We start from the raw sequence: 27,393 nt of genomic DNA, 5'->3' as shown, positions 1-27,393 counted from the left end.
ACAACCAAACAGGATCAATTAAGGAGACCCAGGAAAATCACGAATAATGATAAACTAACAAAAAACATTTTGACCTGAAAATGTATTTAAAAAATGATCTAAATGAAAATAATTTCACTGGAACCATATGTTATATTTTAAAGTATCATGTATTTGCCAGACACAGTGCCATTTTATAGCACAATAAAGTAACTATGTTACCTCCAGTTGTTATAAAAAATGCCTGTACATATCAAACATGACTTAAAAGAAATTTGACTTTGTAATGTAACACGCTGAAACTACGTTGCTGTCTCTTTAAAAACTTCTGCTCCTTCTGAAACTCCGCCTTCAGGAAGTCATCACAACATGGCTCCTTTATTAACCCTTTAACAAAGTTTTTACCAGCTTTAAACTGAGAAGCATCAAGAGCTCAGCAGATGCTCAGCTCCACCAGGTGTTTGCTGATTACTGCTGGCTAGTCTGAAGGAGCTGAGTGGGTGAGCGCTGCTCTGTGAGGCGGAAGCTTGTAAACTGCAGCTCTGAGAAGGAGCTTCGTTCTTGAAGGTGGAGCTAGTTCCACCCAGGCGTTTTGCACAGTTGAATGGATTTCTCAATTCTGAGTCACGGCAACACTCCAGGTATGCTTTTGATGAGGGAACAGAAGTGAACTATACTATCCCTTTGAAGCTGAAACTTAAAGTACTTTTAGAAAGCCAACTTTCATTCCCGGTCTCCTGACCTGCGACTGCGGCCTGTTGGTTCCGGCGCCGCGGCACTCCGCCAGTCCGAGGCCGTCCCTCCCACGGGTCTCCAGACACATGCCGCCTTGTTTCAGCACACTGGACACGGCTTCCTGCTCAGGGACCCTGCGGGAACCGGAGAGGGCGAGGAGGAAGGCTGATGAAACGATCTTATTACAAACAATAAAGAGCAGATCGACTCCGGTGATGGATAGCTGTACAGAGTAATTGCTTCGCTCCACAAGTACTGTGTCTTGTTACAGCCAGCTCTTCTGGACATATACAGTTACTCTGTCAGAGTCCAGTTATTTGGAGCCCATGCAGTGGGGAAGAGGTCAGCAGCATAAGCTTCTGAGATCCCGACATGAATCAATTCAAACGTTCCCATCTGAAGTCGGCTACATCTGGGTGACTGGTTTTGAACTTGGTGGGTTGCTAACCTCTTTGGAGTTGTACGATTACTTTTTCCAGGCTAAGTAAATTATTTTTAACATACCAGACAGTAAAAATAAAGGCTTTTGATCTCAGAATTAAAGTTATATCAAGGGAAATTCAGCTACGTCTATATTTGTTTTTAAAATTAAATAAAAGGTCAATTTGGCTCATTCCGTCTCTTAGGCTTACAGCAACAATCTGAAAAAAACTTTGAAAGGATTTCAAAGCCTACATATAAATGCCAGGCACACTTTTCAGATTTTCATTTTTTTTTTATATATCTTCTATTTTTCTAAATGAAGTACGTTTATTCTTCAATACACCATAAAATCTCAACAAAATACATTGAAATTTGTAGTTCTAATGTGACAAAAAGTGAATATGTTTGCAAGGAAGTGTAAAAGTTTATTCATAACAGCAATCAATAATTGGTGGGATAGCCAGGAGGTTCTCACTGGGGTTCAGTGCAGTGGTCTCTTCATTTTTTCCAGAGCTGTAATGTACAGGTTTGTTGACATTAGCTGGAGTTCTTAAGATATTTTAAAGAAATATCTAAAAGTACAAGCAGAAAAACCCTGAGAAGAAACTTAACATCTTAAATAAATCAGGAAAGCCTCTCCCTTCCTCTTTTGTTTCACGTCTCTCAGCAGAGAAAAACCTAAGATTGTTAGTCCCATGTGGGTTTTTCCTCATAGCTCAGAAAACGTCTTAAAAAAAACAACAGAATTTAACTCTTACTTAGCTCACAGACTTTAGTGCAACTCTATTTTTTTTTCCTCCTACAAAAACCAATGCAGACGACACAAAATCTTTCCTTTACTAAATCATCCCACCTCAGCTCGGGGTAGACGTTCTCCATGTACCAACGGAAAGGTTTGCAGTTCAGTTTCCGCCGCAGTGTCAAGCGGTCTGCAATGCTTCAAGATGAAAAACAAACAAAACAACAAAAAAAAACCAGAGAGAGAGAAAAGAAACAAGGAAAATCATGGACAATGACAGGGAGACATGATGGAAAGCATTAGAAAACAGAAAAATACAAATCAACCAACACGACTTTAACATTATCAAACGTTTACGCTCAAATACGGAGAAACAGATTTTCTTCAGTCTGTCTTTAGAAACAGCAGAGGTGGATAAAACTACTCTGTAAAAAACGTGCGTACATACACACACATATATATATATATATATATATATATATATATATATATATATATATATATATATATATATATATATATATATATATATATATATATATATATTAAATAATTGCTCATTACACATCCGATTTAGGTCAGCCCTTTTAAAAAACATGACTGTTAGCATTTTTTTTAAGTGTAGCTCGCCTGACTAAAATGGGTCTGACTTGTGTGAAACATTACCAGTCCTATTTTTGGGCCGCTGTCTTCACGCTGTGCCATACACACACACACACACGCACGCACACACACACACACAAACTGAGGGGGAATAATTCCAAGAGACAAACCTGCCAAAGGCTTTGCCCTGAGCAGACGGCCGTGCCGAGTAGTAGTACTGTTTATACTCGTCCATCCACACCTCGGCGGCCCGTCGGGTGTTCCTGCGTCGGCACAGACACAACACCTGCTTAGATGCCATGATTAGAGTGCTGCTGGGATTCCTGCAGTCAGCTCTAATGACAGCGCAGGACAGATCAGCCTCCGGACATAAAAATAAAAAATAAATCTCTCTCCATCAGAGAGAAAATCTTGCTGTACGATGTTAGATTTGTGGGTATTTTAGCAACTTAGAACAAGTGATTTAATTTGGAAAACGCCGTCAGGACAAACATTTTGTGGTCGATTTCCAACATGTAGATTTGGGCGTTCAGAGAATGATCTTTGTTTCATGCCTAGATTAACTCTGAATGGTGAAAAAGTACGAATCACCCATGTAGACTTGATTGTTGATGTCATCCGCTCCATTTCATTTTGAGAATTTAGATTTTTAGTTTATATTAGCAACAGATGAGAAATTAGCAGGAAGAACAGAAGTAGAAATGCACCAATCAGAGTCAGGCGGCCAATCTCTGAAGTTTGTCAAGTTTCGACCCGCCAAAACCGAATTTAGATTATTAAAGTTTCTGTTTTAAAGAGTTAATATTGTATATATGGATAATATATGTAAGAACAAAATGAAAAATACATTTTCTAATGTTCCTGCTGTGACTGGCCATTAATTATTTAGGATAGGAGTGGAAGTGACATCGTATTACCTATGAAAGGTCAGCAAATGTATAAGGGTTTTGCATTTTAAAAACAATTTTCCTGATTCTATTTATTTATTTATTAGTTTGTCATTTTACTTTATTATTTAACAAAAAAACAACAACGAAATATAACAGTTTACTTTTTAAAATGTGAAGTCTGTTGTAATTTTTTAAATAGTTTTTTATCAGTTAGCATAGCTAGCATGAACAAAACAACACAAGTCTATGTGTGTATTCCCCGGAAAAAAATAGTGATTTTAGTAAATGTGACATAAGATATCTAAAAAATAATATCTACAATATTTTTCAAGGCTTTCTGTCAACTCAATTTTGGAGTTGACTCTTTTATCTGGTTGTTTTTTAATGGCGATCAGCGTAGTTAGCACGACTAGCATCACACAAACAGAGCGCTCTGTGTTTACTTGAACGGCACATTCAAAATGAGGAATAAACAGGTTAAATAAACTCCTTCATCATAAAAACATGTGTAAAATGTGTCAAAAGTATTCAAATGTGTCAGCTGATGTGTTTATTCACATCTAACTCCATTTGTCGTGAACTACTTTGGGAGAGAGTCACAGAACTAAGCGTGTTGGTGGCTCTCAGATGATGCTGCAGGTGAACAGCCAGCCCACTCACTCACTTGATGTAGGTAAGAGCGTTGCCCTCTGGGAAGTCGTACGGGTGGCGCTTCCTGAACACGTGACCCACGCGGCTGCAGGGAAGGATCTCCAGACTTCCTCCGCACATCCAGACTCGGAACGACAGCTCTGTGCGAGGACGGGCACGGTTTTATTGATCTGATTTATCTTACTCAACAACCAAAGACTGCATCATCATAAAATCCCTCTGGCTGAATTCCCCAGCTACGGCTCCTGGAGAAAACAGATTTTTACTGTTGTGAAGTTTATCGCAGTTCACATTTTTTTCTTTTCCTCGTACCAAGGATGTTGGGCTATAAATGTGCGCAGAATCCAAATGAGTCAAGGTTGTGTCAAGGCTGAAAGGCCTTTTCACTTTTATCTTTCTTTCATCATTTTATGCGTTATAGGCTTCATTAGGCATGTAGCTAGGCCTGCCACAACAATAAATCAATTAATCACATGATAAATTAAAAGAAACTCAATCATTTTCATTTGCTTGATTTGTCGTTTTTCTCTTTTTTTGCCATAAACTCGATGATTAAAACCTTCAGTCTGGTGTTTTGGTCTCAACTATTTCTTTTTTTTGTTTTTCCAAAAAAAAAAAAAAGATTCACTAAAATTAAATCCGCTTACTGGAAACACTCCCATTTAAAAAACCAAACAAACAATGGCAGAAGCAATGCTCACCAAAGTTCTCACCGCCCCAGATGTCCATGTGAGTGTCGTACTGGCCCAGATGGTTGAACCAGCTCTTGTCCATGACGAAGATCCCACCAGCAATGACAGGAGTCCTGTGGAAACGGAAGGACAAGGAAAAGTTTTCACCTTCATTGATGCTAACAAAGAGTTTTAGAAATGTACATTTAATTGCTACCAAAACAAAACTTCACAAAAATATTAATGGTGCTTACATTTTTCAACAATGTAAATAAGTACAACCACATCTTCACAGTGTTTTAGTGAGATTGAGATTGTTTTTATGAAAGAGGCCAACAGAACATAGAGCCGAGCTTTAAAGCAAAAAAGAAAAGCTTTTACAAGTTTTATGTGAATCTGAAAAGTGTGGTGTTCATTTGTTTTCAGCCCCCCAGAGTCAAAACTTTATAGAACCTCATTTTGCTGCAGTGATGGCTGCAGGTGTGCAGGTGTGTTAAACAAGAAATGCAGTTAATACCACAGGTGAATAAGTTAGTTTACGCAATAGAAACTAAAAAAAAAAAAACATGCTCCAACTACTTCCTGTCGTCTTCTTCGTGGGATGCTGTTCTGTTTACATTACTTACAAATTATGCCAAAAGTGATTTTGTCAAAAAAACAAACAATCACCACCTCTTTCTTTCCAAAAGATGTTTTAGGCAAAAAAATAAATAAATCACTGCTGCATCAGTGTGGAGGATTTTGGATTTTGGCCCACACCTTGACACGCTGCTGCTTTCGTTCTCTAAGGTTTGTTAGCATTTGACTGCATCAACAAAGGAAAAAAAACAAAACAAAAAAAAACTTGCCCTAATCATCAGCGTCTTCCCGGGTGTGAGAAATGAAACGACGGGGCTGTTATGGTATCACCTCTTTCCACAAACGTTCTGCTTCACTTAGGCTTGTTCCAATTAAATTAACATGTTAAATGACCCTCAGGCTCTCAGATGTATGTTGGGTTTTTTTGGGGGGATTCATTATTTTTTTTGTATTTTGCTGAGCGTTGCACAGTATGACCTCATAGCAACTGGGCTAGGAATTACTGGAAAGATTGGCAGCCGCCTAGAATAGTTTTCCACTTTAGAATATATTATTTTTGTCTCTCGCTGTGAAAGGAGCGACTCAGAGCGGCTTTAACAAACTGAAGCACGGTGACATTTTCTTCACGAAGATAATTGCTGAAGTTTCCTCTTCCTGCTAGCGCGTTAACTCCCAGCTGAACGCTGCAGAGCAGCGACCTGCTAAATGCGACTGGCAGCAGCAGCTTGATACTAACCCTTAAGAAACAATACGGGGCTTAGCTTCTCACAAACTGGCTGTGCCTTTTGACTATGATCAAGAAAAAAAAAAAGTTGTTTATCAAAGGTTGATTTACTTAGATTAAATTTTTATTTTATTTTTTTTTTAATGCAAACTACTATGAACAATCCAAAGTAATAACAATGAATTTCTTTCTGTTTTATACTTTTGGTGCTGAAACGTTTTTGTTTTTTTTTTTTTTTTTTTACTAAATAGAGATTTAATAATTGAGCTGTTTATTACTGCGACTTCCAGCCTGACCAGAGGAGAAAAAATGACTAAAGGGACATTTAAACATTTTATGATTAAATCTAACACAATCATAGTTACTTGATTGTGATTATAGTACAGTCAAGTAACTGTGCTACGTTCAGTCGTTATAAAAATCTATATATCAAACACAACTGAAACAAATTTTTACTTTGTGATTGAATGCCTTAAAATTGGGCCTCTGTCTCTTTAAAAACTTCTGCTCTTTCTGAAACTCCACCTTCAGGAAGTCATCTCAACACGACTCCTCTATCAATCCTTTAGCAAAGTTTTAACTAGCGTTGGACTGAGAAGTAGCTTCTATAATGAGTTCAGGTAGATGCAAAGTTCCACCAGGTGTTTGCTAATTGCTGCTGGCTAGTCTGAAGGAACTGAGTGAGGGAGCAGTTTGCAAACTGCCGCTCTGAGGAGGAGCTGCGCTTCGAAGGCGAGGTTCGCCGCTCCCAGGTGTTTTTTTGCCCAGCTGAATGGTTGCCATGGAAATTCAAGAATTTCCCAAACATGTATGAAATAAACCAAGCAACCCTTCAGGTGTGTATTTGATGAGAGGATAATATTAAAACATGATGTAAAGCTCAAAAAAGTCAATTTTACACAACACTGCCCCTTTAATGTGATGTTTTTTTTTGCATTGAATTTAAAAGACCAAAATGAGCAAACTTAAAAAAAAAAAAGTTCTGTTATTTATAAACCTAAAGTTTAAAAACGTAAATCATTTTAAATAGTCACATGTGTGCAAATAGTGCATTTAAGGGTTTGAATCAGTTAAAAACACAGAGGCAGATATCAGAGCTGGCGGTACCTTATGGGCTGCGTTGGGTCGCTTCTCGCCATTTTCTGCTCGATGGGAATCTGCTCCCATTTGAAGTGGAGACTCCAATCGAATCCTGACATGAAAGAGACAATGGAGTGGGAAGTAAAAAATAAACACATAAAAAGAAAAATATTCAGTGTCCTAGTTATTGCATCCAGATCAGCCAATTATAACAACTGAAGCAAACTGATCTAAACTGATAAATTGTGTTTTACATCCATGTTTATCAGAGCCGAATGTTTGTGCACCAAATCTGGTAAGAACCTAGAAAGTTTGTTTTCTGGGTGTGTTTAACAATTCTTCCAGTAGAGTATTTGTAAGGTCAGACACTGATGTCGGGCGAGATGGCTTGGCTTAGAGTCTAATGTATCCCAAAAGAGCTCTTATCAGGATTGAGGTCAGAACTCTCTGCATACCAACATCACTCACTCTTAACCATGTTGACCTCCTTTTGGGCCAATTCCAGACTAGAGCATCCAAGTGTTCATAATGTCTTTCTGGATTTTAGACAAGTGGTCACAGAAAAGACTGGAACACCTGATTTCTGCAACTTAGAGGGCTGATTGACTATTTTTGGTAATACAGCATAAATAGGGTAAGAGACGTTGCGCTGCCGTCTCGTGTGTGTTGTCTTGTTGTGGGTTCTGACCTCCTCTGAGGTCAGCAGATGCAGCCAAGTAAGCAAAGTTATCCAAGCTGATCACGTCGATAATGGGGCTGACCACTCGCGTATGATCCTGGAAGAAACAGCAGAAATGATTCAGGACCCGAGATGACTCAGATATCAGAGAAACATCACATTCAACAGCAAAACACAAACGACACCTTCTCAAAGCTTTCACTTTACAACTTATGAGGCAGCAGGACGACAGCAGGAACGGATTAGGTCAAGTTTTTTTTTTACTGGTTTTCACAGCGATTTGTTAACAAAACTGAAGCTTTTTTAAAAATTATTATTATTTGCAGAGTCACATCTGTGAAGCGTTAAACCACCTCCTGCTAAGGCAAAGGCAACCCGACCCCTAAAGTAAATACGCCAGATGAGGGAACCATTGGCTCCTGCTGGTTCTGCGAGTCTTTGCGAAGGCGATGCGCACACGCTGTTGTTTGTGCAGAAGTCAGTGTGTTTGACTGAACAGCTTACTGTCGACTCCAAAAAAACAGCTGCTCTCAATTTGAGCTGTCCGCCTCGTTCTGTTACAAGCAACCCGGTGCATGAAGTGGACTGCTTGGTGGTAAGGAGTGCTGATAGTTTTCCTTTTGCACAGCTTCTCTGAAACCACCTGTAGTTAGCGTAAGGATCAGTTGAGCCTTTCTCAATTACAAGACCAAACAATTCATTTTATGGCGGCACAGTTTGGTAGATTATGTGAAGCTCAGTAGACCCGACTTAAATTTTACAGACCGAGCTTGTTAAAAACCACCCTGATTGTCCACTCTCTGATAAAAGACACACGTATAAGTTTTTAATAGTGTTCTCAATCAATTAAAAATTTTATTCAGATTCTTAATCACACTGTAGTGATGTTATGAATAACTTTGTAAGCTTGAAATATAAACATGCATGCAGTTGTGGTTAGTGTAGGAACGGTGCCCACCTCCTGCTGCACTGCAACCAATTAAAATTGAAGCAATTGTCAGATTTTTTTTTTGAGTCTGTAGTAATATTAACATATTAAAATTTTCCGATTAACTGCGTTTACAGTCGTAATTTTTAGTTTGTGTATTTTTATTTCTTTGCTTCTTACTATTTATTTTTTTTATGCTTCTTTTCTTTTATCTGATCCTATTTTGTGTTCCTAACACTGTAAGAAAAGGCATGGGGTCAACTTTACTTTTCTTCTTAAGTATTGATAGGATACTGTGACGATATGTTTAGCAAAATTTGCTTCCTATAAAAGTAAAATAATAATAAAAAAATATATGAAAATATACATTATTTACTTGTCAAATTGAACTGAACTGTCTCTTGAAGTAAATTGGTCTAAGCTGAAATTTGTGAAAGTTGAGTGATTTTAAGCTCTAGACCCCGATATTTTTTATGTTTGAGACTTTTATTTTGAAGTTAAAGAGGACGTAGTTCCACGGCCGTTTGACAGAATCGGACAAAGGGCGCGTCAAAGAAATTCAGTGGCTGAATTGTCGAAGATTGATTACGTCACAGCAATTCAACGAAGGTATCGCTAACGTTGCTAGGCTTTTGTTAGCATAGCTTTCAAGCTCCGTTTTTTGCCAGCTTGTGTTTAGCTCTGTCATAGTTGCTAGGCGACAGGATGACAAGAAAAGGGCGGGAAAAAAATCACATCTGAAAGCTACCGACAGGGCTGTAACTGGACATTCTCTGTACGAAGACGTGAATCGTCGCTACGCTAATACGGCCACACAAAACCATAACCGTGTTTGTCAATAGATTTTATAATTACAACGTTTGAAGGGTAAATATTACAATTATTCCTCTTTATTATCAAATTCCGTCTAATAATGTCCTTACTAGTTTTGTTTTTAACCAAAAATGTAAATAATAGCTGGACTTGTTTTACAAGTTGTTTCCAAACCGGGTTCAGAAAACCGATGGATGGAAGATAAGTGGATCAAAAATGAAATTATACAGCTGTATAATTCATCTTTTCAAAACACACGGTAAAAAAAAAAGCATTAATGAAAACTAATCTGCCTGCAAATTTACTACTAAGCTTCAAAATGATTCTTTACTACCTTAAGTCTCTTCACAGCGCAAACTTCAGAAACCGCCACAATTTCATAACTTAAGTGGGCAATTATTAATTCCTGGTATTTAATTAAATTAAAGCCGTTTGAGTCATTGTGGTGAATTATTAATCAGCAGTGGTCACCATGTGGAGACAAACAGCATCTTTTGGCTCCCACTCTAAGCCCGAAGCTGTAATTTCAGGGGAACAAACGGCTTCAGGACCGGATGGAGTCAATATGAGGATGTAGTGAATTATCACTGAGCTCTCATGAATGCCAGACCGAGAGGCCTTAACGAAAGCTGAATGAGTCAGAGCAGCTCAGAGCACAAGGCGAGCTCACCGAAAGCAAACAATGGAAACGCACCCATGCTGTGACTTAAAACAAAAGGAGCGTTGTTTTTAAAAGCGCTTCTGCACCACACGGAGGTTTTCAATAAGTGGATGTGTTAGGTTGAGAATTTATCTAGCTGGAAAGTATATTTCAGCTGGTTTAGACTTAGAAGACGGCTAGACTTACAGGTTTCTAATTACAGATGATGTTTTAATTTTTTTGTAAAGCATGGAACACCTGAAAAATATGGATTCCTTTGCGTTACCTCGCAATAAATATCGCGTTGCCTTGCAGTAAACTAGCAAATACACACTGCTCTATTTTGTATACAGTCACAGTGAAAACAAATGTCAAATGTTCAACTTTACAGAATCTCAGTGAAAACGTGTTTATGCGTGGCTCTCTGGTACAGAAACTGGTTGAAAGTTGATCCATGCTTGTTTGTGTTTGTTTGTGTAAGGTGGAGATGGGACACATGAAAACGACACAACCGAAACACCACCACGTTTCCTCGTGAAGGTAGCGCAAAAATAATCGAGATAGTTCTGATTTGCTCTCTTTTTCTTTCCTTCTTACAGAAAGTTTCCGTTTGCGTCTTTTAGATGTAAAGTCAATGTTTGACCTGTTTGGCATTTTGCACATATGCTTCTGGTGCATTTGTATCCTCAAGAAAAAGAGGAAAAAACTTCAGGTAACTCACAAACGAGACATTAACACGCATGTAAACGCCATAGAAAGAACTTATATTGCAGCAGAAACACTTTCAGTATTGAAGATGACGCAAGAACCGACTGGTAAATACATTAATGAGGAAAAAAATCTATTGTGAGGCAGCGCCAACTATTGCATAGGGACGCAACACTTTTGTGAGGTAACGCAAAATATCTCTTAAGGGGCTCTGTAAAACTGACACATTTTGGCACAAAGAAGGGCAAATAAATACAGTTGTTTTAATTTCTCTGTCGTTGAATTGTAAAAAGTCGTTTTTATTGCCTTGTGAGATGGATATGAGAAGCAATCTCACACGACCATATATGGAGAAGGATGTAATAACCCATGCAGTTCCAGCACAGAGAGGAAAGAATTGAAGGGAATATTAAATTAGCTAGCTCATATGCAAGCGATGATGTTCTCACTCCATGGTTACATCGCTCTCCATCAAGATGACAAAATTGCTTCCTCTTCTAGGTTTAGAAGAGGAAGTCAGTTCTCTGTGCTGCAGCTTCGCGCACCTCAGAAACAGGGACAAAATGTCCTTGAGGGGTCACATTTAAAATTACAGCGAAAATAAAACTACTAATGAAAAGTGGCTGGTCTTGCATTTCATTGTATAATCTGGGTCTTCTACTTTGGATGCGATGGTAGTGTCCCTGGTGGGCTGCATAACTTAATTTGCGGGATGCATTGAATTGGAAGAATCTGTCGGCTGCATTAACAAAGGCTGGTTTTGATCACAAACCGAGCCGGCGAGCTGCCAGGAGCAAGAGTAAACACTGACTGAGTGCAGTGCAACACGGCACAAACACAAAGCAGACGCTGGGAAAAAACTGCAGGTTTTTGCTTCCAGATTTCTAACATTTAGCTTCTTTTTCTCGTATGTTAGCTTCCAAAACTGAACGTTCTTATAAAGCGGCATTAGCGAGTCTGTGACATGCATCAGTTTACTGCACCTGGGGTGTTTTCGCTTCTGATAGTCTGGTGGACTGTGTTCGACTGGGGACCAAATTTGCAACATTTGTTACATTTTCAGCTGGTGGGATTCGCTCTCTCGCTGCACCGTGTCAAACGAACGGTGAAAAACCTGTTTCCCTCCTCATCTGTGGAGGCGCTATTCCAAGAACTACTGAAGGAAACGACACAAAATCCTCGGAAGAAGATATAAGCGCAACTCTCTTTAAAAATATGTAAACAGAAATGTAATCAGATTGTAGTGGTTGTAGGATTTCTCATGTTTGTGTTAGACTTGGGTTTGCTCATGTTGCATTTACCCACAATGCCCTGGGCTGTAGTTCGCCTCCTGCTTTTGGAGTGTTCTCCCATCCGCTTACATCCAAACGCACCAGAGTTGACTTTATCTGAAGCGAGAGCTAGGTTTGTAGGCGGACCAGAGTTCGCTTTTTTTGGTCCGCATCAGCGTTCATACCTCCCCAAACGAACCTGACTTTCTTGGGAAACAAACTAGGGTTTGACTAAACCGCACTAAACATGGCTGGTGTGAATACACCCAAAGTAAATGGGTAGCAGCACAAACATATGGTATGAATTAAAACTTTGTGAAACAAATCGAGATCTATGCCCGAGATCAGACCTTTACAATCTATCCTGTTAAAGTACAACGCCGTGAGGGCAGAGTGACGGTGAATTCATCCTGCGTGTAAAGAACGTTCAAAAGAAGCAAATGAATCTGGTTTTGTACCTCCTTGACTCTCTGGATCATCGGCTGCAGCCAGTCGGCGTTGACCTCACAGTGGCTGTCCAAGAAGGTCAGAATGGTGGCAGAGGCTGTGTTGGCTCCTCTCACTCGTGATCGGATCAATCCTGCCGGAAAACACATGACGCAGACGCTTAAAGGTTAAAAACTCTAAAGCAGTTTGCTAATAATTAACACAGAGGAAAACATGGTGAGCAAACGTGAACACACACACAGGGCTGTCACAATACCAAATTTTGTCCCAGAAATTATTGCGATAAATGATAATATCGTCATTTTGAGACCATTTTCAAGTAATATAATAGCAATGACATAATAATGCAAGTCTTTCAAAGATCACCAGACTTTAATTTCTAACAAACATTTAGGACTGGAACTAAATATCCAAAATAAATATACAAAACAACAGAAACAAACAAACTAAATGAATTCTGAAGTCTTTGTAAACAGAACTGTCCGTCAAAAAGAAGCTAGTAGAGACAAACACACCAGACTGAAGACTTTTATCATCCAATCTTTGGAAGAAAGAGAGCCAAGATAAAAAACAATCGTCCAAATGATGATTGAGTTATCAAGCTAGCAAAGCTAATCTATTTATCCTTTAAACTTTTCAACCTTTGTCTGCAATGAATCGAAAAGAAGTTGAAAATGTTAGCAGCCTTTCAGAGGTTTCAGAGCTCAGATTCCTGTGTGTGTTATCTAGGGAACACACACAGGAACCCTTGTTTATAGCCAGCAATGCTCGCTGTTGCTAATTATGTTAATAGCTAACGTAAGTAGCGATGATCCTCTAGGACGTGAGGTTTCACATGTGGTGTTTCGAGAAGCAAATGAAAACGTGCTAAGGTGCGGTTTTATCGTGTCTTTACTGATCTCCAAAGCACTCGATTGCTTTACTTAAACTGTCTCTTCAGCGTAGCCTGTTAGATGAATCATTTAGCACAAATGAGCCAGAGTGGCACACTGTTAAAGGCTATTATTTTGTTCCTTACGAATTGAAAGCGATAACATTCCCACTCATTCCCATGTGAATGCCACACCAGCTTGTATTTGTAGAATACTCCTTATGAATTTAGCAGCATTTTTGAAGATTTTATAGCCCAAAATAAAACTGAAGCGAACGTAAGAAAGGCTAAATATACAAACCAGAAGGAACTGACATCACCTCTGCTCCGAATATAAATAATGAACATGCACTCGAGGTATGAAGGGTAGAACAAAATGGATTTGGAGCAGTAATTATGATTCTTAAAGAGAAATCAGAACTACAATCATTAAAACAGCAGGTCAGAGATTTAGAAAAATAAGAGGCGGAAACTTGGCTGCACGAATCAGTATCTCTTGGCTCGCAAATAAAGTTGAGCCAAACTAATTAATCATGTTGTTTTCAGTGAATTTTTCACAAAGCCTGCAACTTTGCTTGTTAATTAGACGAGTGTCTTCAGAGGATCTTCATGGGTGAGCTATGGGATGTTTGAAATATTACGAAAAAAATTAATAAACCATTAATTCTTCCCATCTTTTCGTTTTCTTTATAGCATTAACTCATTGTTGCAGGAATGGATCTTATGTTTAGTTGATCAAAATGGATGCCTAGTTAAGGTATATCCAGATGGCTTCACACTAAAGAAGCTGACAGGAAATCAGTTCTTCCCTCTGGTCAAAATGTATTTTTGAGAAATGCCACAGAGAATATTTTATGAGTGACACTTGAGCATAGATAAAGTATCTGCATGACATAATACGGAATAAACAAAACCCTCACCTCACCTCGCTACAAACTGTTCTTTTAATCCTCCAGATGGCACTTTGTTTTTGCAAAGTTTGACCTTTCTCTCTTTCCATACGTCCTCCACTCTGGCAGCTTTGGATCGCCAGGGACGATAACAGAAAAATGTTTTTCTCCTTTTTGTCAGTGAACAGTTTTTGCGAACTACTGAACTCCAAATCAACCATCTCCACCACGTCTTCTGTAATAATAATAATTTTTTAAAAAAGTGCCTCATGTCGGTTCCTATTAAACCTAATTGACTTTGTGGGAAAAAAAAAAAAAAAGAAAACATTTCTGTGATATTTACGCATTACATAAGCTGGCACAGGCTCTGAAGATCAAACTGCCTTTAGACATGAAAGCGATTAACTGGATTAGCCCGAGCTAAATACCAGAATGTCTCCCCTTTTTTCCATGTCGGTGAAATAAATGGATTGTTAACGAGATGTCATTTAAACTAGTGGGGGGGAGGGAAGTGTATTTCTAAAGATGTCATGTTAAAAACAGGACATTAATAAAGCTGCATCTTCAATTATGGTCATTTATTTTAACGTGGGATTCCCTGCAGAACAGTAAACTTAGGTTTTGTAAAAAAGGTTGTAAATAGTTGATATCTTATCGATATAAGAAAACTCCTTTGGCCTCTACTTTTAGAGTAAATCCAGATTAGATTAGTCCCGGATGATAGAACTAACAGGAAGTGTGAGAGAGGCCGAGACCTGTGTGACCTTTATGACCCTTTAAACCACTGTCATGTTTACATTGACTGGTTATTTACAGTAAAGAGAGTGATTATTTACATGGGAGGCTGGAGGCGGTGCGCCACTAATCATCTTCCCTGGGTACTGAAACATAAGGTAGTTACTCTAAACAGAAACACTTTACATCAAACTTGGGGCCTGCGGGCCAAATCCGGACCAACAAAACGTTTTATGCGACCCTGAGAAACGCATAAATAAAACCTTCAATGACAGTTGTATGCTTAAATATTATTTAATCAATCAAATCAAGGTCGTTTTTATACGTTTAGTTTTGAGTTACGTTAATTAGTTGCTCTGGCTTTTTTTTGCTATTGGAGAAATTTCTGTTAAATCAACAGTTCATTGCAAATTTTTCAGCAAGAAATGGTCAAAAATGTGGGGTTCAAGTGACTGCTAACTCCCACCTGCAGGTGGCAGTATTTCTTTCTCAGGCTTACTTGTCAATTTGTAGTCCCTGATCGATTTGGCAAGTAGCTAAAAGATACATTTACCATCACAGACAGGCACAAAATATTGCAGGATTTCTGGCAAATATTTCTAAATTTATGCTACTTTGAAAAAAGAAAACAATTGTGAAATCCTAGAAGAACTGATCATTGTGAAAATTTGTTCAATATTATTTCATTTAGAGACTTTTAAGACATACTTATTGAATGCAGATACAGCTACTTATTAATGTCTTAATAAAAAAAAAAAAGGATTTTACATTGTACATTCTGGCACAACCAGCCCTTTGAGAACATTCATGATCTTCATATGGCCCAAAATGAAAATGAGCTTGACTTCCCAGCTTTAAATGGTCCACTCTTCCTGTGTGTCCATGTCTCACACAGGAAGTTCACTAGTGATCCTTTTATAAGCTCATAAAATCTTGAACTCATCAAATAAATGTATATTTACATTCAAATATACATTTAAGTGCACATTTCTCTGCGCTTACATGGTTTTCCTGCATTATCAAGTTAAAAGAAAGACATACAGAGCAGAATATTTGAGTAAAAAACTTATTTTACCATTTCTAATGACACAAAGTATTATTTTTTTCTATCATTTAATCAGACAAAAACAAGATTCTGAAAGAGAGCTTTGCTCAGCATGGCTCGCACCAGGTTGGCACATTTGTTTTTACCGAAACTAATGAGGGCTTTACAGAATAATGAGTCCCATCTTGGTCCAATGGTGCAGAGTTAAACCTGCTGTTAAACCAGATCCTCTGCCCCGTGGAGTTATTGGTGCTTTTAGGTTTTATGAGGCAGTCGGATATGAAAAGGAGACATGATTGCGCAGTGAAACTTTCTGGCCTACATGCAAAATGCTCTCTGAACATCCCCATACTGAGAGATGGCGGTGGTGGTGTCATACTGTGGGGATAACTTTTCTGCAGCAGAGACAGGGAAAGGCTGGTTAGGGCGATATGGACTTAAAAGTTTTATCACAATATTTTGTGGTGCTATTGTGATAACGATAAAAGTGACGATAAGAATGGTTGATTACTACTTTTTTAGGTAACTGCATGGCTGCGACTGCATCACACAGCATTTATAGCCCCACAAACACAAATACAGCTTGAAAAACATTTGTAAACATGAGCTTCTTTGGGTCACCAGTCACACAAACAAGTGTAATTTCTATCATCAAACTGAAAATCGTAACTGCATTTAATTGTATTTGCTAATTTGTTGATGCTTTCTTTGAACAAAAAGTGGATAAAATAGAAAAGTTAACAATCCTGACAGTACAGACAGTTTGTGGGTTTTTAAACACAATTAACTGGAATTAAATCGAAATTATTATCACGATAAACAATGTATCACAATAAATTTTAAACGATACAATGAATACCGAGCCGTAGTCAGAGTTGAGGGGGAGATGAACGTAGCTAAACAGGCCCTTACTGGAGGAAACCTCTGCTACAGACGACAAAAACACGCAGCAAGAGCTACGTTAGCATGAATTAAATCACGTTAGAGCAGCCGTAACAGTTTAAGAGCTGAAATGGAAACAAAATCAAAGCATTTTTTTTAGCTCTAATACCCTTAACACCAGCTGATTTGTAACTCAATGAGAAAAGCCTGCCTTGTTGTGTTAGCGCTCGCTAACCTCTAGCACAGTGCGACGCATTAAATGAGAGAAACTCAATGATGCCTGAAGCTGTGAAGCTATTTAAAGCTCAAATCAATTTACCGACAGATGATGTGACCATGTTTTTTTTCCCCTCCTTCTTCTACTGTTGTGGTAAAAAAAAAAAAAAAAAAGTGAAAACAGTAATCTGCCTTGAACATTTTTATCGGAGAAAAGCTGTGAAAGATTTAGTTCATGCTCGAAGCTTTAGCTCCCTGCCCCGGATCTTTAAAGCTGGCGGAATAGGAAATCTTTAAGATAAGCTTGATCTGGTCGGTTGTGACCGCCGGTCGGACGATGCTGGCCTGAATCCGACGTGCTTCTGCTTCGTCAGCATGTGCTTCTTAAGCCGAAACAAATGCTGAAGTTTGCTGTGAGCGGCAGCACAGGCAGAAAAAACAGAAACTTCCCTCCTGGCTCCGAACTCCAGTGGTTTTAACGTTTAACCTCAACTAATTCATCCGAGTGATTTCCATAATGCAACAGGACACGCAAGAGGAGACGTGGAACCTCTCAGTGCTGCACATCTGACACCAAAAGCCAGGTTGCTTTTCACTTATTTAAACAGAAATTAGCCTGTACAACAACATGATGTCACTACTGGTAGCTTCAGCCTCAAAATGAGAAAGATACGAAGAACGCTATTGTCCTTTTTCCTTTTCTTTTAATAAAATGGTTGATTAAAATGAAAAGGTACTTATCCTGTCAAGAAAAAAAGTACAGTTTGGTTCATGTGGTTTCAGCCTCATGAAATAGTTCAGGCTTTCCATTGACCACCAGTCATATTTGCTCTGCTGTCATAGATCAATAGAAACATTTTCCACTGCTGATGAAAAATAAGGAGCTGGGTTTTAAAGCATTCATTCTTGCATTTCTTTGGCGTGGAGTGTTTTATTGAGGAATCGCTATCAGCACTATTCATTTGTGAGTCAGTGAACAATTTTATGACCTGCGTTTTTGTCTTTTTAGAACTTATTTTATTTCTCTTCTTGAATGTGTTTGTTTAGCCTATGTACTATTCTTTAAGCCATAATAAAGACAGATTTTTTTTTTAGGTAGTTATTTATTCTGTAGGGGTGTCCCAATCAAAAATCGATATCCGATATTGGTCTGATGTCAACCAAAAGACGAGTATGATGGTCTGATATAAGCAAAGCAACAGAAGCATTCCAGTGTTCCGCTCCAGGATTTAGTTCGACCCAGTGTTTCTACGCAGCAGCACCTGGACCCATAGATTAATAATAAATGGATCATTTACTCTCATACCTGTGGTTGTTGAGTGTTGTTGTTTGATTGAATAATATCACTAGATCAAGCCTTTTCTAATATTCCACATTACAAAATAAGTACTAAAATTATGTACGACTCATCCTGATATCGTATCAACTGAATATCGTGTCTGTTAACACTCATTGCTGCAATATCTGTATCGTATCAAAAGTGGAAAAAATTGTATTGGGACACCCCTAATAATCTGTTCCAGGCCTGTAACCAATGATTATTCCAGTTATCGATTAATCTATTGATTATTCTGATGATTAACCAAAAAACTGGATTAAAAAAATTGGCACATTCTACAGATTTTTCATTTAACTTTTTAAGCTTTTTTAATACAGTATTGGAAATATGTTGAAAATGAAAAAAAAAAATCAACTCCTTTTTCAAATGAGAAAATAAACAATTTTATTGCCTAAAATGCAATAACAGCATTCCTTTAGTAAATTTGGACCAGGTGACGATTAATCAATTACTAAATTAGTTGACGATTATTTCCATAATTACGATGAATCGGATTAAATATTTAATTCCTTATCTCCTTATTTTATTATTTATAAAAAGTATTGAAAAAAAACAGCTTATTCAGTGTTTAAAAGGTGTTGGGCATAAATTCAAAATCTGGGTTTTGCCTAGAAATATGCATTTTGTCATAGAGCAACACAGAGCTTTCATAGAGGACATAGTAAAAATAATTTAAGGAGGAACTTTTCAACCTGGTAGAGATGACTATGAAAATGTGATGTGATCATGCATTGGGTAGATAATATGTCAATATTTTACACCTATTTTTGGAGATCCATACCCTTTTTAAAAATGAATAACAAAAAATAATTCATTCAGTCTGAAGATGCAGTGCTGGACTTTTGCTGACATTTTGTCAGGTTATAACCACAAACAGACCAACAAATAAAAATCTGAGTTGTGAAGTAAAAGGAAGAGAGTACATTGTTTTCTAAATTGTATTTGGCATGAAAATATGTTTAAGAACCTCCATTCGCTGCAATGATTGCAGTGAATGGAGGCTTTTGAAGTATTTCTCTACTGGCCTGGTCCACCTAAAGGCGGACATGTTGTTGCTCAGGTTTAGTCACATTAAATTGAGAACATCTGTGAACATCAGTTTTTATGTCTTACCATAAACCCATTTGGATTTAGATCTGGATCATTTACACATGAATGTGCTTTGATCTTCTAGGACAAACAGACCAAAGAACTTCTTACATCCATTGTTTGTTTTTTTTTAACAAAACATAAAGTTTTCACGCCATGACTTAAACTGTGGCAGTCTAATTTTATTTACAGCTCATGTTTTTATATATTTATTCATTTTATTTCATCTACGTCTCATATGGGTCATCTTATCTTCGCGATATTAATTTATTTCAGGCAATTTATTTCATTCATAACATGGGAAAATTATCTTGTTATGAGTGAGGTAATCTAGTACTTTTTCATCAATATTAAGTAATTAGTGACATAAAAGCTCCTATTATTTCTTGAAAAGTTCTGTGTTATTTCAAGCGTGCTACCATATTTGCACTAGAAACTGGACAGAATTTACTTGGTAATATTTTGTGTTTTTGCAGTGCACATTCCCCACGGACCCTTTCGCAGAGTTTCGAGTTTCGTCCCAGTCTTCCCACTCACCCTCTCTCCTGCTGTTCCTCAGGCAGCGCACTTTGGGGATCTGGGAGAGCAGCTGGCAGTCCTCAGCTGGAGGAGGAGAGCAGAGGAGATGACATGTTATGTTTGGAGGCCAAACACACACACACACGCACGCACGCACGCACGCACACACACACACACACACACACACAGGAAATCACATCTCTTTTTATCGCCCCTGTCAGTCACTCAGACCCACAAGCGCAGCACACAAAGCCGTGCGACCAGCAAAGCATCCATTCTTGGTGAAAATTTAATGCCCAGAAAGACATAAACGTATGCACAAACAAAAAGTTTCGTTCTGGTGCATCGTTCACCTCGCTGTGCTGTTTTCCATAAACAAATTCAACTCGTCTCTGACCGGCCAGAAGCCGCTGCAGACCTTTTTGTTGCTGCGGGATGAGCGGCTTTGCAAACACGGGCGCCGACGCACACTCCTGCCCTTTGAGGATTAGTATCAGGAGCAGAGAGTGAGTGTGATCTCACTGAGGGATTGTGGGTAGATCTAGCAGCATCCTCCCCTCCACTTCTCCTCCCATCTCAGCCTTATGGTCGCAGACTGAAGCTCGACAACTTGTAATCCTCTTTGATTAAACAACGACGCTCGTACAAACACGTTTGTTTGTATTTACGGGACACGGTCGTGTCGCAGGGGACGGGAGTGTGTATGAGAGATTGAGCGTGGGACAGCAGGTGTGTGTGTGTGTGTGGGGGTGTGTGTGTGTGTGTGTGTGTGTGTAAACATGTCTATTTGGGGGACTAATCACTCAGGGAAGATGAGAGGAAAGCCGTGGGTTACACCCACAGAGCAGATGTTGAATTTCAGACAGATTAAGTATGTGTGAGTGTCCATTTTTGAGTGCTTGTGTGTGTTTCGTCGATGCAGCACACAAATTATACATTTTCACACATTGCCATGTTGCAACTGCACACCACATTTTTGAGGATTTTATGCTAAAAATGGTGCAGGATAGTGCAATGTAAAGAAATAAACGTGCTTTTAAAGATTTTTGGAAATAAAATCTATTACAAGCCGGACAAAAGTACAATTTTCTGCAGAAACGAGACAAAATCATGTTGTTAAGCAACACTTATTGTCAAACTATCTGATGTGATTAAAGGCAGATGTGTTTTTCCTAAATTAATTGGAGGTTCTAAGGGGCCTCACATTCAATTCCAAAATGGAGGCCAATGTAGGAGTATCTATGACTTATTAGCACTTCTGATGGTTTATTTCTATTCAGATTGGTCACATTGATAGCAGTTAGCATGTACAACATTTAGCAAAACCAATTCTTCCCTAACATGCAATGTGAAGACACTTATAGCGCAGCATCTTACTGTAAAAATATTTCAAGTGTGGAAAGAAGCACAAAGAAAATTGGCATGCTAACCCCTGGTGTTGTATGTTTACCGTATTTCCCATTAGCCACTTGAATTTCAGGTCGACGGCCATTTTGAAAAGTGTCCTTTTAAGCCAATTCTTGTCATAAAATGTTACACATTTTCATGACTTGAATGAACTTTATGTCACATGACATGCTTTTGATTTTGGTCATCCAATGTTGAAAATCTTTGCTAAGAACGTTTTTGCTACCTTTCCTAGCAAAGTTAGCAAAAGTGAACTGACTTTGCTGTTTGAGTCTCACACCAGAAAAGGAGACAAAGATGTGTGACACACTGAGAGACGATCGTCTTAATGGTTAACGTTAGCCGCTGCTACTTTTATCATGTGTTTAGTGTAGTGCTAGTTTCCATAATATAATTTTTCTAATGTGTTTAGTGGTTTAGCATTAGTTTCTGCTAATAATTTATATATTTGTGATGGAATTGAAACAACTTTTACTTTTTTTTTTTTTTGCCTGTTGTGAATTGGCGCAATATAAATAAACTGAATTAAACTGATTTGCAGATGAAATTTTCACTACTTGGAAAAGTCACCACAGAATATTTTGATTGCATTCAAGAGAGAGGTAAAAATTTTAATTCAGGTTGTACAAAACATCTGTTCTGTTTATTACTTATATACTAAATTAGGCGCTATTTTAATTATTCCCTATTACTAGTGCCGTTCCTCAAGGTTCTCTCATAAATCATAAATCTCCTTCCTGTATGCTCTATCATCCACAAATGTTCATAGATTTATAATTATTTTACCTCCAACCGAGTTAACATGAGGTTTTCCTCATCTGAGTAAAAATCGTTTCTTGTCAAATTCAACAGCAACTCTCTCAACTTTGATCTAAGTATCTAGTAGTCGTATTGTTTAATATTCTAGCTTGATCTTTACATTAATATTTTTCCTAAGTAACCTTTGAGCAATCTATTCCTGTCCCAGTGAAACTGGACACAAATGAGCTTGTCTGCACGCAGAGTAAAGATCAGCGTCCTTGACTGAGGACAAAGTGCATATAGTTAAGGCGAGCCTTGATGGGATTACCCTCAGCCGGGGCAGGCCTTAATGCTGTTGCTGACTGTCGCGCTCCGCCACCTTCTTTGCCTGTCTGACTGCCAGCTCCCATCTATTGACCAACAAGCTCACACTCTCACTGCCAGAGCTGAAAACCTCAGATGCTCTCTGGTGACCGAGGGGCTCATTAACCCCCTGGAGCCTGAATGAAGGTCACATGGAGAACGTTTGCTTTTTATGGCTGTCAAATTGTCAGGAAAAAGATGCACACCTCGACTTTCAATATGAGACAGTTATTTAGAATCACTGTGTGTGTTTTGACGGGGCCAACAGGTCACTATGCATTTTCACATGCATCTAAAAGGTTGAGATAAAATGAATTAAAATGGTATATGAGGCAATAAGAAACACTTTATTAAGATTAGATTCAGTACCAAGTTAATAACAGGGCCAACACCGCAGATATTTAGGTTTTAGAGGCTATAGAAATTCTGAGCTTTAAGTGTTTTGTGGCATTTCCTTTTCATTATTCAGTTCAGTAGTAGAGCAGAATTTGCAGTTTATACTTTAACAACATTAATATGATTTCTGTCGATTTTTCCTAAATACATAAATCTAAAAAAAAAACGATCATCTGAGAGCAAATCAAGACAAAACATGTTTTGAGGTAGAGTTGAGAAAACACAATACGAACATAAAATAAAATTTCAAAACGAAACTGAACTAAAGTACAAATCTTAGCACTCTAGTGTCGATGCGATACCGATACAGACTTGGTATCGATGTTATCAATATTTTGGATCGATTCGCTCACCTCTAACATGAAGGATGCAAACTACTTAAGAAAAATATTCTCTCTCATTGTTTTTGCATCAGACAAGTTGAAGTGAGAAACAAAAGATTATTAGATCGCAAAAGTTTAAGGGATACAGTGTAAATTCATTGGTTTAATTTTGAGACCATCATTGATTGATCTTTGGTAGTTATTGAGGCTGATTGTGATTGTTGCTGTAGTTTATTGCAGCTTAATCCTGATACGGCCACACCACAACTGCTTTAACTCAAAGTGGAGAAACTTTCAGCTTTCCCATCTTTCCAGTTAAACCCATTTAAAAAAAAAAAAAAGGAGTGCCTCAAAGAGACTCACTGGCTTAAAGTCAGATCGGGGCAAAACTAAAAGCCTCAAACTGTAACCAAGGACTACAGGAAAGCGTTTCATGCGATACCCAACACTGGGAATTGTAATTAAAAACAGGGAGGGGGCTTAACGTTTGGAAGTCTTTTGGCCGGTTCAGATATGGAGAGCAATGCGCGTTCATGACGGGCACAGGTAGGCCGGCGGCCCACGGGGAGAATAAATCACGGCATTAGGGAGCTTAAAGTGCTCCTGCTGCTACATCCGCTGAGACACCACTGTTTAGATGTCTGGCCAGCTCTGGCACTTTCGAGTGTGTCCTTATGTGGGTCTGAGCACACCGGGAATTTAGGTCAACATGCGGTTCCCAGAGACACAGGATGCATGAGGTGGAAATTACAGAAAGCGCAGCAGACGGTGTGAAGCATGAGCTCATGTAATTCATCTACCTAATGCCGTCAAAGGGGAATAATTGCTGAGACGTGGTTATCCTTTATTTCCACAGAGCTACTGAACGCAAAAGGAAAAAAATAAGACTTTTCACCCTCTAAACGCAAATCCTACTTATTCATTTTACAGCAAGTCTCATATGTAGATGTTATAGCTGTTTGTTTATTTCACTAACAGTTGCTGCGTATCCATTGGACATATATTTGCAGAAAAATAAATTTGCTCAATGGAAACACGACAATTTAGAGAAAAAAAAACAACCTCTAAAATCTTTTTTTTATAAAAAATGTAGAAAAAAACATTTAACCAATAATTCAGCTTCAGAAAACAAGAAGCTGAAATATCATCGTCATTTTCTGATAAAAAGTTTTGACACCAACTTCTTCACATCACTGGAGTCACGTGATCAACAGGCTGATGTTGCCGCTGGCGCAAACCACGAAGAAGAAGACGACACGAAGTGGTTGGAGGACGATGGTGCGTTTAAATGCCACAAAACGACAAACTGAATGAAAAATGACTGAAGCTCATCATGTAGCAGCTCAGCAGTGCTCCGTTATTGTAAAACTATTGGTAAACTGCTGCTTTAAATAGATGGAACATTACAAAATAGAATAAATGGTTGCGTTGCCAAAATCACTGTAGTAATTAGAGATATTGACCAAAAAAATCTAGTGACAATATGTATGATCCATAAGGGCAGATCTATGCAGTCTAATTCTATGCAGCTCTGATGTCATGCTTTGTTATTTATATTACATTACATTTAGATTTTCTCATTGCACTTTATGAAACATTGTTCGTTGCAGTTTATCGTCACATGTTTGACCGTGGCAGTCAACCTATTGTTTTTGTCAGTTTCATTTTCTTTATTACTTATTTTACACTAGCTGTTCTACGCCTAATCGCACGACTGAACAATTGAAAGTTGTTCTAACATGTTTGACCAAGACTGTTGGTGTATTTCAGTGGTGCAGAGTTATGGGATAAATGTGTAATTCAGTACATTTATTTCTGGGTTTAAAAAAAAAAAAAAAGGAACAATTTAGGTAAATTCAGCTCTGGTTTTGTGTATCGGATCGGTATCAGCCGATACTAAACCCCAGATATCGGTATCAGAAGTGAAAAAAGTTGAGCGGTGCGTCCCTACAAGTAGCAACAACAACAACAACAAAAAAGACAAAGCTTACGGTCAGTGCTAAAGTCGTCTATGAGGATTATTTCCTGAATGAGAGACGGGGGGCTTCGCATCAGGACACTGAAACAGAACAAAGAGAAGTGAGGTCAAAGTGAAAACACCAGGCTTGTGTTGCCACACCAGTGGGGGGGTGTTTGCGTTCGGCCTCATTACCTTTTGATGGTGCGAAGCAGAGTGGAGCGAGCTTCGTTGTGGAAAGTGATGATGATGCTTGTGGAGGAAAGCTCGGCATCATAGGCCAGAGACGCGCATCTACAATGGCAAAATGAAAAGAAGAGATTAGATCTGTGCGCTCAGTCGGCCGCCTGCGATTAGCTTCCCATGCAGTCAGAAAGTAGACGCATATTGACCAGAGGCTCAGCCAGCTGTGATTAGCAGAAGTGGCCTCATTGTTGCCATTAGTGACATGAAAATATCCAGTTGCCCGGCAACAATCGCACAGGTTTGGGACCGCTTTCCTCTCTTGTTTCTGACACTCGGATATTCAAGTTCAAGTCGGAAGACAAGAAGCTAAAATATTTGTAACTTTTTCAAAACCTTTACAGCAAAAGAAGCATCATTTTACTCATTATGTTAAACCTGTTATCTGTTACATATGGAGCATGACCTTTATTAATTAACTGGAAGCTCAATTAGCACCTTTGAAATGTGTCTAAATGTTTATGAGATCTTTCGTATCAACTGTGTTTTAATTTAGGGTTTAGCGGGGAAGTTAACCTGCGTGAAGCTGACACCCCACCCACGTCAAAAAATCCAGCAAATAGTCTGAATGGTTAGTGCTCCGTTTGTGCAGGTTTGTGCCGTTAAAATTTTCGTTTGTGCAGTTTTGGTTTCTGAGATATTAAACATTATTTTTTAGGTCATCTAGAGTTCACCATCCCCCCATATCGTCCAAAAACAAACCAAAGTGGGCTAGTTCGTTAGTGCTCCGTTTGTGCAGGTTTGTGCCGTTAAAATTTTCGTTTGTGCAGTTTTGGTTTCTGAGATATTAAAATTATTTTGGTCATCTAGAGTCACCATCCCCCCATATGCTCCAAAACAAACCAAAGTGGGCTAGTTCGTTAGTGCTCCGTTTGTGCAGGTTTGTGCCGTTAAAATTTTGTTTGTGCGTTTTGGTTTCTGAGTATTAAAGTTATATTTTGGCGATGACGTCCGTCACCCTATCACGTTCAAATCAAACCTAAGTGTGGGCTACTTCTTGTAATTCTTCAGATTCTCAGCTGTTGTACAATGTGTACATTTTGTTTTGAACTTCAATAAAGACTTAGAACAAGAAAAAATGTGTCTCATTTCAAGAAATGTTTTAAGATAGCATGTTTTTCACGAACGTAGCGCACAATAATTGAATCCTGCTAATAAAGGACATGCAGCCTGACCCTAACGTAATGTGTATACCTGTTCAACTGTGCTTTGATTTCGGAGGTGTCTGAAGAATTATATTCACATTGTTGATGTACTGTCTGCTGATTATGCAGCAACGTGTAAAAAAAAATTACATGAGCCTATAAAGGCCAATTTGCTAGTTGCTTGAGCAAAGATTTTGCCGAGTAAAACGGAAATGTGTCATTATTTCAAAGTTCATCCAAGTAATGTACTTTAATATTTAGTAAATATAGTTTCAATGCACGACTTTCATTTCATCCAATTTCTTCATTAATGTGTATGGGCTTCAAGGAGACATGTTTTGCGAACTTTGACATAGTTCTCACACAACTGGGATTGGCTCCACCCACACTGTGGTGAGCCTCCTGCCCCCCCCCCCCCATCTTGTTTTGCAGAGCAAGTGTAATTTCAACCTCTCGTTAATATTCTAGCGGTCTCAAATCGTTTTGAATAAGTCATTTTTGGAATTTTTTCAACCCCGATTTTGATTTTTTAACAAGGTAAAATCAAATTAATGCTCAACTAGCAAAACCTGCACAAACGGAGCACTAACCATTCAGACTATTTGCTGGATTTTTTGACGTGGGTGGGGTGTCAGCTTCACGCAGGTGGGAAGTTATAGGCTGGTGAGGAGT

General features: G+C 38.5%; 1 protein-coding gene and 1 long non-coding RNA gene across 2 annotated transcripts in view; one reads left to right on the top strand and one right to left on the bottom strand.

Moving 5' to 3' along the window:
* galnt16 (UDP-N-acetyl-alpha-D-galactosamine:polypeptide N-acetylgalactosaminyltransferase 16) overlaps positions 1–27,393 on the bottom strand; it is a 50,694-nt gene that overhangs the window by 7,558 nt on the left and 15,743 nt on the right. The window contains exons 3-13 of the mRNA XM_008398867.3: positions 25,529–25,627; positions 25,368–25,435; positions 20,165–20,230; positions 12,572–12,693; positions 7,763–7,850; positions 7,102–7,186; positions 4,722–4,825; positions 4,034–4,160; positions 2,650–2,742; positions 1,991–2,074; positions 722–848 (exon numbers count right to left, since the gene is read on the bottom strand). Coding sequence (XP_008397089.1) covers positions 722–848; positions 1,991–2,074; positions 2,650–2,742; positions 4,034–4,160; positions 4,722–4,825; positions 7,102–7,186; positions 7,763–7,850; positions 12,572–12,693; positions 20,165–20,230; positions 25,368–25,435; positions 25,529–25,627 — 1,063 coding nt within the window. The remainder of the gene's footprint in view (positions 1–721; positions 849–1,990; positions 2,075–2,649; positions 2,743–4,033; positions 4,161–4,721; positions 4,826–7,101; positions 7,187–7,762; positions 7,851–12,571; positions 12,694–20,164; positions 20,231–25,367; positions 25,436–25,528; positions 25,628–27,393) is intronic.
* LOC103458216 (uncharacterized) lies at positions 8,191–20,193 on the top strand. The gene is made up of 3 exons (XR_532557.2): positions 8,191–9,548; positions 10,616–10,674; positions 20,104–20,193. It is a non-coding gene; the product is annotated as an uncharacterized LOC103458216 (long non-coding RNA).

This window comes from Poecilia reticulata, chromosome 22, assembly GCF_904066995.2.
Source record: "Poecilia reticulata chromosome 22, P_reticulata-male-v2, whole genome shotgun sequence".
NCBI lineage: Eukaryota > Metazoa > Chordata > Actinopteri > Cyprinodontiformes > Poeciliidae > Poecilia > Poecilia reticulata.
Note: the sequence above shows the minus strand (reverse complement) of the source record. Positions and strands in the feature narration are given on the sequence as shown.